A 14201-nucleotide genomic window follows, 5' to 3' on the forward strand; every position below is an offset into this window, starting at 1 on the left:
TGCACTCTTTGCATATGGAAACTGAAGGCATCACTTGTTGGTGGCAACTTTTCTGGACCGTCAGTGCGAGCAAAGAGCATATGGCGGGCCTCATCAAGTAAATCCACTGCGACCTTGTAAATCTTGCACATGAAACACTCTGCTTGTTTCATAGCATCACTTGTCAGTTCACCCAATCCAACATTCAAAAGAAGGTCAAAGTGATGCTTCAAGATTTCCCATGCTGTTTTATTGGAATGGCCATACACAAATGAAGTAGTGTCTGTGCCGGTCAAAGCATGGAATTGAAGAATGGCTTTCTCTGATCCTTCAGGCAGCTTCTCAAACACTTCACGCAGGGTCTGTATTTTGGTTTTCTCACTGTCCCAGCCATCAACCACACTTTGCACATGCAGGAAATTTCATGTAGATGAGCCAGCAGAATAATGACATCAACATCCCTTGAAACAAGAACAATGTTGTCCATAGCCATCTCTTTGCCCATGTGAATGGCATGCAAAATGAGTCGAGTATCCCCTTCTTCATGGTTGGCTGTGAGATTGGTCAAATTGAGACCTTGATTTGAGCTTATGACCACTTCCTCATCAGAGAAACCACCAGCAACAACAATTGTTTTCTCTTGATCTTGAGTTTGAAGCATCAGTTCATCTGATATGAACTTGGCAAGGTCAGCTTTATTTTCAGGAAGAGCAAGAAAACTTTCCCTATTGTTTGGAAGGGGAACATTGCGATCTTCGATGACTCGACGAACAGCACGAGTACTTCTGTTACGTCTTGATCGTGTGGATGCCTCGATTGATATTTCCCGGTATCTGTCAAATACTACATCGATCCTTTTGTATGCACTTCCTTTTTGCAACACACATTTCACAAATGCATCTGCCACATGACCAAATGTGAAAAGTTATCATCATGGCCAGATTTTTTGGCAGAATAAAGGTGGATGTATTACTACAAGAATTAATCTTTTGATGGCTTACAAGTTCTGATATATTAGAAATCATACCTGTTTGACCATGGTGTCCATCTTGAAATCCAAGATGGTGGGCATAATAAGAATTTATTTTGGCTTAATCAACTATCTTGTCCCCAAAAATGTGGGTATAGCCACCAAAATCAACTTTCTACATTGTTTAGCAGCTGAAATATAAGCTTTTTAGTGTGAATTGGCGACCATTTTGAATTTTGTAATTTTGGGCATGTTAACTTCAAAATTCAGCTTGGCAACATTGTTTTTTGGATTCAGCATACAAAAACACATAGAAACGCCCGTGGATTCATTGATTGGCAACTTTTGGAAATATCCGACCAGTATTACCTTACCTTACACCGTCCTTCATGTATTACCATGTATTACCTTACACCGTCCTTCATAACAGGAGGCTTTTTTTTTCTTTTCTTTTTTCTTTCGTGTAAGAGCTAACATTAATCACAAAAAATCAAACGGACACAAAAACATGATAAAGGGAGCGGGAGACAATATGGGGAGAGAGGGGGAAGCACACAAGTACACCAGTGGAGAACAGGGACATCGGGAGATCTGTGGGAGGGAGAGGGCTTGGGGGGAGGAGGCATGGGAAGGGAGGGGGGATAGGACAGGTATAAAACACATGGACACTGCTTGGACTTCCAGGAAAGAAGTCTGTATTTCAAAAAAGTGGATCTGGGGTGAATTAACAGGGGTAGAAAAGATCAAGGTTTTGGATCTATGGAACCGCATTTCGAGGCCATAAGGTTTTGGATCTATATTTTTATCAATAGGTTTATCTGATTTGTCCTTGGCTATAAAAGCACAGAATGTAATCTGATCATACAAGCACAAATAACTAATCTGGGAAATACAAAACAAGTTCGGGGAAAACGTGAATCAAACTTGAGATTCCCATTGAGAATATCATTTAGCTCTAATTTAAAAAAGAATGGGATCAGACTCAAACATTTTGTTGAAAACTTCCTTAAACTCAAAAGTGTCATGGTTTTGGGCATGTCACCCAATATTCCCCTGAAAAAAAACATGAAAAAAAAATATTTAAAAGGCTATTTATAATCTTCTTACTTTCTCTCTCTTTTTCTTTTCCTCCCCTCTATCACCCATAATTTCAGTGTTATGTGAATGGATTCGAGCCAAACATCAATATCAACATATGGTGCAAGCCTTGCTGAAAACTTTTATGAGCTCTTGTGTTTATTCAATGAGCTAAATGGATACAAAATGGCGTCCATGAACTACGTGACCAGAAAGTTATGGGACGTGTAATGTGGACGTGTAATGTAACTACTACTAGTATACAGAGACTCTAGACTGGACTGTCTTCAGCGCCCTCTTCCCCTTCCCCACCCTCGAGATTTTGAGAGGTGGACCGAAGCACGTCTCGCCCGACCAAACATCCTTCCCCGACTTATATTCATCTGCATCCCTCATTTCCCGCGCTATGGGCACCATTTAAAATGCTCATAAACTGTCGTTGATGCTAAATATGGGGTATGTGCACCATGTACCCCTACGAACATCTCATGTCTGTGTGTGTACGTCCCTTGTTTTCATAGATTGCTCGATATGTTATGCATGTAATGTATGTACACACACAAACACCCCAACACACACACATACACACACACCTATGCACACATACACACACACAAACACACATGTACACACACGCACATATCTACACACAAATCAACAAACACACACAAACACACACCTCTCCACACACATATTACCAGAACGCCACTCAGTAGAGCGCATACTCCCGCCGTGGGTTTAGTTGGAATAATACGTTTTGTTTTTCACATCCCCTCCCCCTAAAACAATAAATGAAAAATAAAGTAAGCCCTAACTGTCAGAGAATTTATTTCGATATATCTCGGAATTAGAGGAGAAAAACATCATTTAAGAATAAGAATAAAAGCTATAATGCAGTAAAACAGAAAAAAATCTTTCCCCAAAAAATTCCCAAAAATAATTCCTGGATCCGGAATAATATCCTGAGCTTCACCAAAAACTAATCAATTCTTCCTTATCCCAAGGGCAATCATCCAACCAACTTTCATCCAAATTCGTTCAGAACTTTTCCAGATATCTTGTTCACGAACACACACACACGCGCGCGCGCGGACGGACACGAGCGAATGCATTACTCCCTGGCAGGAGTAATTACAAACACACACACATAAGCACACACACATCTACACACACATGCAATTAACAAACAAACACATATCTACACAGACATACCTACACACATGCACACACACACACACACACACACACACACACACACACACACACACACACGTCTACACACACACACGTCTACACACACACATACCTACACATGCACACACACATCTAGACACACACATACAATTACAAACACACACATATATACACACATAAAATTACAAACACACACACACACACACACACACACACACACATATCTACACACACATACAATTACAAACACACACACATGTATATCTACACTCATACAATTACAAACACACACACACACAAACACACACACACACACACACACACACACACACACACACACACACACACACACACACACACACACACACACCTGCGCACACATACTTATATAATAAATCTATTTTTCCTCAATGAGCACCACGTAATCTTCATTTTTGAATTATTGGTCCACGAGTTATCAAGTGACCACTATATTCGTCATGTGTGTGTGTCTGTCTGTGTGCCTGTGTGTCTGTCTGTCCACAGCATAACTACCCGATATCATCCGATCTTGATGAAACTTGGGTGGGAGGTTGTGGGCGGAGCCACGCCCGAAAAAGATGTCTTTTTAGGGGGTAATCGAGTTCAAGTGACATCTTCTCCAAGGGGTTTGGTGGAATCTGACAGGGGTTTCTATATTTGTTTAGGCCAATGTCACGTGTCCAGCCCCACGGAGCTCGATTTTTCATTTTTTCCCCCATTTTATTTATTTATTTATTTATTTATTTTCTTTTTTTCATTTCATTTTTCACCGAAGTTTCGGTATTGTGCAGCTAACTAACCTCATAACTGATTATACATTATTTTCTATCTCGTTTCAAGGCCAGTAACCTTCGTTTTGACGTTCCCGGGCCTGGCCTGTCCGGGCCCGTTTCGGTTATAGTCCGTCCTTTGTCATTGAATACCGCTCGCTCGTGAACCATCGTCGTCTCCTGACTTGTTTTAATTTATTTTCTTTTACAGATGCAACCACGATTACAACAATACCAAATGATCTTCGTATGAAACGGTTAGACCGTGCCGTGTTCGCCTGTCCTCCATCACATGATGCTGCTCTCCCAGTAAAGGTCACATGGAAATGGGATGATGATGAGCTACCTGAGATTCCCAGGTCAGAGGGATGCAGTCTTATCACATCATAGTGTCATAACTTTTGTCAATAGCACCATCTTCATCAAATTGCTGCCCTTTTGGTTTGTTTTGTTTTGTATCGTCCTTTTTCACATCTGACTGTCACTTTGAACATTCGGCACAGTGTGTGTTTGTGTGTCTTTGTGTGTGTGTGTGTGTGTGTGTGTGTGTGTGTGTGTGTGTGTGTGTGTGTGTGTGTGTGTGTGTGTGTGTGTGTTTGTGTTTATACATATGTGTGTGTGTGTGTGTGTTTGTGTGTATACACATATGTGTGCGTGTGTGTGTGTTTGTTTGTTTATACGTGTGTGTGTGTGTTTGTGTGTGTATACATATGTGTGTGTGTGTGCGTGTGTATGTGTGTGTGCATACATGTGTGTGTGTGTGTGTGTGTGTTTGTTTGTGTGTGTGTGTGTGTGTGTGTGCATGTGTGTTTGTGTGTATGTATGTGTGCATGTGTATGTTTCATTGTGTGTGTGTGTGTGTGTGTGTGTGTGTATGTGCACGTGTATATGTGTGTGTGTGTGTGTGTGTGTGTGTGTGTGTGTGTGTGTGTGTGTGTGTGTGTGTGTGTGTGTGTGTGCATGTGTATGTTTCATTGTGTGTGTGTGTATGTGCACGTATATATGTGTGTGTGTGTGTGTGTGTATATGTTTGTGTGTATGTATGTGTGCATGTGTATGTTTCATTGTGTGTGTGTGTGTGTGTGTGTGTGTGTGTGTGTGTGTGTGTGTGTGTGTGTGTGTGTGTGTGTGTGTGTGTGTGTTTATACATATGTGTGTGTGTGTGTGTGTTTGTGTGTATACACATATGTGTGTGTGTTTGTTTGTTTATACGTGTGTGTGTGTTTGTGTGTGTATACATATGTGTGTGTGTGTGCGTGTGTATGTGTGTGTGCATACATATGTGTGTGTGTGTGTGTTTGTTTGTGTGTGTGTGTGTGTGCATGTGTTTGTGTGTATGTATGTGTGCATGTGTATGTTTCATTGTGTGTGTGTGTATGTGCACGTGTATGTTTGTGTGTGTGTGTGTGTGTGTGTGTGTGTGTGTGTGTGTGTGTGTGTGTGTGTGTGTGTGTGTGTGTGCATGTGTATGTTTCATTGTGTGTGTGTGTGTGTGTGTGTATGTGCACGTATATGTTTGTGTGTGTGTGTGTGTGTGTGTGTATGTTTGTGTGTATGTATGTGTGCATGTGTATGTTTCATTGTGTGTGTGTGTGTGTGTCAGTCAGCACCATTACGAGCCTTCAACCATGTATTAAAAAAAAACCCTGAGATCCAGGTGAGGAGACATATGCTGAATAATTCCATGTCCATTTAATTGCGACCCTATCATGGAATGCTGCATTGTGGTGAATGTTTTTACAAAGCGATCAAACGTGGAAGTAACAATCTCAATACCTGGTGTATCCACCTTCGGCGGCAATCACTGCATTGCACAGTTGTCACATTGACCGTATGAGCCTCGAATCTGTGCACAGGAATCTGAGCCCGGGGAATGACATTCCATGCCCGAATCAGCTCCTGTCCCAGATCATCGAGGGTCTCTGTGTGTCTTGGCAAGGTTTGGACACGTCAATCAAGGACATCCCATAGATCCTCCATTTGATTTAAATCTCGCGAGATGGCAGACCAGGTGTCGTGGAATTAATGTCGGCATTGATATGAACATCCGTGTTTGAATGGCCATTTCACCAGGAGCATTATCATGCATGAAGATAATTCCTGGACCATGTTGTTGAAGGTAGGCAACACATGCTGCTGTATGATCTCATCAATGTATTGGTGTGCCATCACATTGCCATGGATACGGATCTCGTTGTAGCGAAATGTTTCAGCAATACCATGTCACATCATGACACTTCCAAGTCCAAAATTTCCAGTTCCTCGACACAGACTGGGGCATATCGCTCCGTGTGTCTTCTGTAGACTCATGCACAGCCATCATGCCTTTCAAGGAGAAACATGGATTCATCACTGAACACAACAATTGCCCATTGCCTTTGTGCTTGGATGTGTATGTCTTCGATGCTCGACAGCATGACGAACATGGATCCCTGCATCACGGAGATGCCTTGAGATCGTGTTGGCGCTTATTCTCCGAGGTCCATGAAGTGTGTTTGCGGGACTCTGGACAGTCTGAAACGGTCTCAAAGACATTAAAATTAGTTCAGAATACCTCCTGTCACCTCTAAAACCGAAGGGTGCAAGAGTTGCACATGGTAAATTATTACTGCATCAGACAATCGAAAGTTGTATTCAGGTGTTCTACACATCCCTCGTGCCGTAAGGCACACGGAATGATCGCTGGAACAGTCCCTCAGTTTGGTTTTTTTTAATGTCGGAGAGTTTATATTGGGGTTGTCATATTATTGCATGTTATAACTTATAATGAACCTCAAAGATATTCTGCATTTTAACTGCATTTGGATTTATGCACCAAAATGATAATTATGATAAGGCTCGGCAGACTAAAATCCTCCAAACTGAAAACTATTGATTTTCTTGTCTCATTATGCCGAAGATAATTGATTTATACCAATCGATACGAATTTATACGAAAATCTCATTATACCAATGGTGACACGTACCCTGACGCTCCTAGGTTTGTTGCTGAAGGACACACTCTAACCATCTGGAACGTGACAAAGTTTGACCAGGGCACCTATCGGTGTAATGTTTCCACTGAGTTGGATCACATCCTGGCACAGGCCTCACTCACAGTCTATGGTGAGTACGTGATCAACGTCTGGCATCACACAGGACGCTTATTTTGGTATATCTGTATTTCGTTGCTTTCCTCTGTAACATAAACAATGCCAACAAAACATTTCCAATGGTATTACTTACTTACCTACTTACGAATTGCTTATTAGCCTGTCTGTGTGTGTGTGTGTGTGTGTGTGTGTGTGTGTGTGTGTGTGTGTGTGTGTGTGTGTGTGTGTGTGTGTGTGTGTGTGTGTGTGTGTGTGTGTGTGTGTGTGTGTGTGTGTGTGTGTGTGTGTGTGTGTGTGTGTGTGTGTAAAGGTAGATGGATACTTGGAGACCTAGTCGGTCTCTGTTCCACCTCCTGAAACCCACCCGTGCTTTTGATATCAAATTTTCAACAAACCCTTAATTTGAGAATATGGAAGAGACTGAGTAACTAGATGGTATTCATGGAATACTTACCCTGCCCAGTCAACTTGTTGTGAGCCAACCCTTCTGTTTTTGAAGGGCTTTTTTCTTTGATCCAATATGGCTCCCAGAACACGTGAGCGATGACATCATAAATTTATATTCTCTAATATAATTGTTGTGTCGATCACTCTCAATGCATTTCATCTGTCATTTTCAGATGATTTTTTTATCTGTTATTTTCATCAAGTTTACTTGGAGCACAAAGTCGACGTGCGCGGGCTTTGCATTTTGCGGTGCTGTCTCGTTCATTTAAGGGACGCCATCTTTGTTTTGAATGTGCTAAAAGTATAATATGTATCTAAAACTTTTTATTTTGTCATTCATTTAAATTTGGTCACCTTGCATACACACTGACACTATCTGTCGTGCATTAGCCATTGATTAGGCGAGCCATCACGGGCACCCTGAGCAAATTGCAAATTCCTGCCCTAACCAGCAGGGGGCACTGTATCAGAACAACCGTGCTCTCAGCCAATGATGCTCCTACGGGGTGGGTAGTGGAGGTAGCCTTGTGCGAATGAAGGAGCGAACTTCATCTCGACCGTACATGCATGTTTTTGTTTGTCATACAGAAAATAAAAATACACCAACTAAACCACCGTTTAGAGGCCATTTTTCCCCGCAAAGCGGGGGTTGGCCTTTTCGGGGACCGTGGTTGTTGTTGTTTTTTGGTTCCCTTTTTGAAGCAATGTTTTACGGCCGGATGCCCTTCCTGACGCCAACCCTTTTTGTCGCCTTTTTACGACAAGCAGGGAATTACCAGTGAACTGGTACTCAATTAGCCGACCTCGGAAGGATGACAGGCTGAGTCAACCCCCCTGGCGTTAATTCAGCGATCGACCGGGATTCGAACCCAGGATCCTAGGATCCTAAGCCAGTACCCTCGCCGCTAGCCCAACACCAGGGACTAAAATACACCAACTGATAGTCCAAATTTGATAAAGATTAATTTACTTCCATGGTTCCATCTACCGACATTGATCATTTCTTTTCTTTTCCATCTGCAATGCAACCTGATGGAGTGGTGCTCCACATTACTCTGGAGTGCTGTGATACCCTGCAATTACCTAATACTAAACCTATACTACACAACGAAGGCCATTGTAGCATCAGTATACCAAAGGCACATCGTCATCCATCAAAAAGTGACAAAATTATGATTTCCAAATGCATCCTTCATATCCTTCAATATAGGAGTGTTTCCTTTTTTATTCCTTCAAACTTCATTTTTGAATGTGATGGACTTTTGGTGCACTCGTTGCAGCGTTGTTTATTGCTGATAAAGGGAGGACCTTTATGGGGGTCATCTGTTTATTACTTATCAAAATATGATGGAATTTTTGAGACCGTATGATCCATGAATTGCTTCAGCCTTCTGTTTCCCATTATTTCTCTTTCTTCCCAACCTTCATTTCATTCTCTCCTCACTCCTCCTTCACTCCACTACCCTCTGTTCTCTCTCCTATCATTGCTTGATCATTTTTATTTCCTCAATTTAACCTCATTATTAAATTCCAAGCTGCTTGTATTATAATAAACCTCACTGTGTTGTCAAACTGGCGAGGTAAATATTGGATTCTCAACAACAACAACAACACCAACAACAACAAACATGCATTTTAAGGCCATTTAACCTGCTAGAGCGAGGGTTAGCCTTGCGGTCCCCAAGACAATCTTCTCCACTTTGCCCTATTTTCTGCATCTCTCCTTGTTAACCCCCTTGCCCGCATTTCTTCTTCCACCATCTTTAGCCAAGTCTTTCTCGGTCTTCCCCGTCCTCTACTTCCTTCTACATTCATTTCCATCACTCTTCTCAACCAGTCACTTTCATTCTTCCTCAACACATGACCAAACCATCTCAACCTGTTCCTCTTCACAGCATCCATCACAGGCTCTATTCCCATCATCTTTCGCAATTCATCATTTGTCTTCCTCTCTCTCAACGATACTCCGCACATCCGTCGAACCATTCGCATTTCCACCCTTTCCAGCCTTCGTTGCTGCTCTACGTTCATTACCCATGTCTCGCTCCCATAAATCATAACACTTCTCACACATGCAGCATACACCTTTCCCTTCAGCTTCAACGACACTCCCCTCATCATCAGCACGCCACTCAGTTCCCGAAACTTCTTCCATGCACATCTCACTCTAGCAACCGTTGCCGAGTCTGATCCACCTTCTCCATTCAGCATGTCTCCGAGGTAGCAAAATGTTTTCACACCTTCCAGCTTCATGCCGTCTCCAAGATCCAACTCAACATTTCCTCCATCTGCAGCTCCCTCTGTGCACACCTTACATTTGAATGTGGCTGCCACACTGGTAAATGACCCTCTCAGACCACTACAATTTTGATGAACCCACTCAGCGCACATTGTACATTGAATGGAGTTCACTCCGACACCCTTCCTACACACAGCACACGGCCACTTCCCAGTTCTTTCCACCTCACCACATGCTTTACCACTTGCCATCACCTTCGTCTTTCCGATATTCACGTTCAGACCTTTTGCCTCCATACATTCCTTCCACTTGTTCATCTTTTCCTTCAGTCCATCCATACTCTCCCCAATCAACACCAGATCATCTGCATATTCATATTCAAATCAACACCAGATCATCAGTCACCACTCTGACACAAAAATTGGATTATCCTGTGCAAAACCTGCCTCGGAAGATTGTGTGTGAGCAATGTCGTAATGTGTGAATGGGTCAGTTGAAGTGACGTTATCGTAAATATTGCTTCGTCTTTATTTTCACTTATTATGACATCTCATCTCGATTCATGAAGAGATGAGCTTACAAAATGGGTTGTGATGTCCAGATGTCTGTCCGTCCATTTGTCCATTAACTTTTTGTTATTTTTGCTACTCCTCCCTTATCACCAGCTGATTGTTCTGAAACTTCAAACATAAATACAGGACAGTAGCCTGCACAATTGCTCCGGCTTCAATTTTTTTATTTCGGATGATGTGGACTCCCGGTAGTGGAGGGGGTTACCCCCTGAGATTTTGAATCCCTACTCGTCCCTTATTTACCAACCGATTACTCTGAAACCTGGTACAGTCCTTCTACGCGATGGTCCGCAGGATCGCTCGGTCTAACATTTTTAGATTTTGGAAAAGGGGGGCTTCCAGGGGATCATGGGTGTTCTGCGGGGTATCCCCCTAAATCAGCAGAGGCTGCAACCTTAACAGATGGCCGTCAGCCCACTCAGGGCTATTTTTTTTTGCATGCTGTCTAGGCTCATGGAAGATGAAGAAGGTAATGTGATAGGGCAAAGAAAGGCAATGCACAGACGGTGGGACAACAGTTGGACGCAACAAGCAAAGGAGTGAATGACATAAGAAAGGAGAGGGAAGGAACGTAAGTATGTGTGAGCTGATAAGAAGAAGAAGAAGAATCACCACTCCCTTTTGTGTTTTCAGTCACATATGGCTGCAGAGACAGTTTTGCTTTTGACTAGGGGGCACAATCGTGGACCGGTCGCCATTCTGACACAAGATCCTTGAATGGCTCATTCTTACCAAAAAGTGGGTACTCATTTTGCGGCTCTCAGAAGGATGACCGACTGAGACAACCCATCTGGTGTTACTATAACAGCACGACAGGGGCTCAAACTCAAGACCCTAATATCTTAGGCCAGTAATGTTAACCGTGAAGCCAACAACAGGCTCGAGCTTATATGGAGGGGGGCTAATGGGAGTAAAGAGAAACAATGAATTACAGGTTTTCTGCCGTCATGCTCTTTTATAGTCACTCGGCCTACTTATGTTTCTAATCTATCGATCTGATTGTAGGCCTACAATGGATTCACTTCTGCTTTGTTGTTCCAACAGTGGCTATTGCATTCTCACGGTGTGCCGAACATATGTTAGCATTGTTCCTTTTCTGTACAATATATCCTCTTTTTTGTTTGTATCCTTTATCGTCTTGTTTATATCCTTTAGTGTCTTGTTTATATCCTTTATTGTCTTGTTTATATCATTTATTGTCTTGTTTATATTCTTTATTGTCTTGTTTATATCCTTTAGTGTCTTGTTTTTATCCTTTATTGTCTTGTTTGTATCCTTTATTGTCTTGTTTATATCCTTTATTGTCTTGTTTATATCATTTATTGTCTTGTTTGTATCCTTTATTGTCTTGTTTATATCATTTATTGTCTTGTTTGTATCCTTTATTTTCTTGTTTATATCATTTATTGTCTTGTTTTTATCCTTTATTGTCTTGTTTGTATCCTTTATTGTCTTGTTTATATCCTTTATTGTCTTGTTTATATCATTTATTGTCTTGTTTATATCCTTTAGTGTCTTGTTTATATCATTTATTGTCTTGTTTATATCATTTATTTCCTTGTTTATATCCTTTATTGTCTTGTTTATATCCTTTATTGTCTTGTTTATATCATTTATTGTCTTGTTTATATCCTTTAGTGTCTTGTTTATATCATTTATTGTCTTGTTTATATCATTTATTTCCTTGTTTATATCCTTTATTGTCTTGTTTATATCATTTATTGTCTTGTTTATATCCTTTATTGTCTTGTTTATATCATTTATTGTCTTGTTTATATCATTTATTGTCTTGTTTATATCATTTATTGTCTTGTTTATATCATTTATTTCCTTGTTTATATCCTTTATTGTCTTGTTTATATCATTTATTGTCTTGTTTATATCATTTATTGTCTTGTTTATATCCTTTATTGTCTTGTTTATATCATTTATTGTCTTGTTTATATCCTTTAGTGTCTTGTTTATATCATTTATTGTCTTGTTTATATCATTTATTTCCTTGTTTATATCCTTTATTGTCTTGTTTATATCATTTATTGTCTTGTTTATATCCTTTATTGTCTTGTTTATATCCTTTATTGTCTTGTTTATATCCTTTATTGTCTTGTTTATATAATTTATTGTCTTGTTTATATCCTTTATTGTCTTGTTTATATCATTTATTGTCTTGTTTATATCCTTTTGTTGTCTTGTTTATATCCTTTATTGTCTTTTTCTGCCTATTTCCCCCCACCCACCCCCTTCACCAAAAACTAACACTTCTTTATCTTCCTTTCCCTCTCCACTTGCTGTCAGATGCTCAGGATGGCCCACTCCCCCACACTCCCCCAAATGTTCCCCTTCCAGTCCCCAGCTCTCGGGACACTCTTGGTAAAATTCCATTGAATTTCCTGGTCTTATCCATTTTCGTTTCAATCCATCTTATCCATTTTAATCTCTTTCCATTTTGTTTTTATTTAATTGCTCATACAATTCAAAAAAGGCATTTAATGGCCCGTACTTTGCTTGGAATGATCAAAAACTTTGGAACAAGGATAGTTTTGGTGAGTCCCCAGAAAAGTAGGAAGTAAAGGGGGAATAAGGGGATATCTTTTTGTTTAAAGATATACAAGTATAATATGTTTTGTTTATGTGAGGGTAATGTGAATTTACTTGTTATTTTATCTCTGTTAATACAAAGTTTTTGACCACTCATCTTGCTCACTTCATTGTGATACTGTCATTTCATTTTTATATCATATTTTATCATCGGAAAGCTTTTTAGGTGTGTAATGGCAGACCACCTTCAGGTTATCTTTTGTTTTTCCAGCAAACCCACTGATGTAAAGAGTCGGTGCTGGTGAACGAAATTTATTACTTTAAGAACAACCAACAAAGAAAGTTTGCCAGTCTTCCTGTCAGCAGATTTTAGTATTGAACAAGATAAATAAAAACAATTTCTCAGTGGATCAACGTACTGCTGCGAGCTTTTTATTGTAATTACATGTTTATCCCTACGCTTTGTGAAAAAATGGGGAGATATTGTAATCGGCCCTGTCTGTCCGTCTGTCCGTTACGTTTTCTCCTCCGAAACGGTTGAGCAGAAATTCAGCAAACTTGGTAGTTATGATCACCACATGACAAGAAGGTGCGAGAGCTGTGTCGGTTTGGCTCCGCCCCTGGGGCGATGTCAAGAGGTCAAATACCGAAAAATGTAATTACGGGCACATTAAAAAAAAAAGTTTTTAATGAAACTTTGTATATGCAATCAACATTGGGAGACGCATGAAATATGTAACAATTTTTTTGATTTGACCCCCGATTCATGCCCCAAGGGTGGGTCGAATGGTCACGGGCGTCAAAACAGGGACTTTTTTTGAAACTCGATATTGGGTTATTCGGAACTTTTCCCCATCTTTCTTGCCATGGAGATTTGTGATGGCTTCATTCTAGTTTGAATTGTGCTAAAAGGATAAAAGAAAAACAAATAGAACGGCACTAGGTAAAGCGCGTACCTTCGCCAGGCTGAACAGTTTGTTTTGTATCCCAATGATAGACCAGATCTGGATTCGGACCTAACCAACTCATCCAACTGGTGTTGTCATAATCTGCCCACAACTTTTTGAGATATCATGCTAAATATCGTTTTTTGGCCCCATCACCCCATCATGGGGAAGAATTGCTTAGAAAATTATTTGATCCGGATGCGGATTCAAAAGATAGTATTGGCGAGTCATCACAAAATTGAATCCGGACCCCAAAATTGAATCCGGACCCCAAAATTGAATCCGGACCCCAAAATTGAATCCGGACCCCCAAAATTGAATCCGGACCCCCAAAATTGAATCACTTATTCCTTGT

At 40.7% G+C, this 14201-nt stretch overlaps 1 protein-coding gene across 8 annotated transcripts in view; it reads left to right on the plus strand.

Moving 5' to 3' along the window:
* Positions 1-14201, plus strand: part of LOC137437105 (neuronal cell adhesion molecule-like) — a 361237-nt gene that overhangs the window by 285588 nt on the left and 61448 nt on the right. For all 8 annotated transcript variants that reach the window (XM_078786852.1, XM_078786854.1, XM_078786851.1 and 5 more), the window contains 2 exons: positions 4223-4370; positions 6992-7116. In XM_078786852.1, the coding sequence (XP_078642978.1) occupies positions 4223-4370; positions 6992-7116 (273 nt within the window). The remainder of the gene's footprint in view (positions 1-4222; positions 4371-6991; positions 7117-14201) is intronic.

The sequence above is a fragment of the Myxine glutinosa genome, chromosome 11 (assembly GCF_964187855.1).
Source record: "Myxine glutinosa chromosome 11, kmMyxGlut1.1, whole genome shotgun sequence".
In the NCBI taxonomy this organism is placed as follows: domain Eukaryota; kingdom Metazoa; phylum Chordata; class Myxini; order Myxiniformes; family Myxinidae; genus Myxine; species Myxine glutinosa.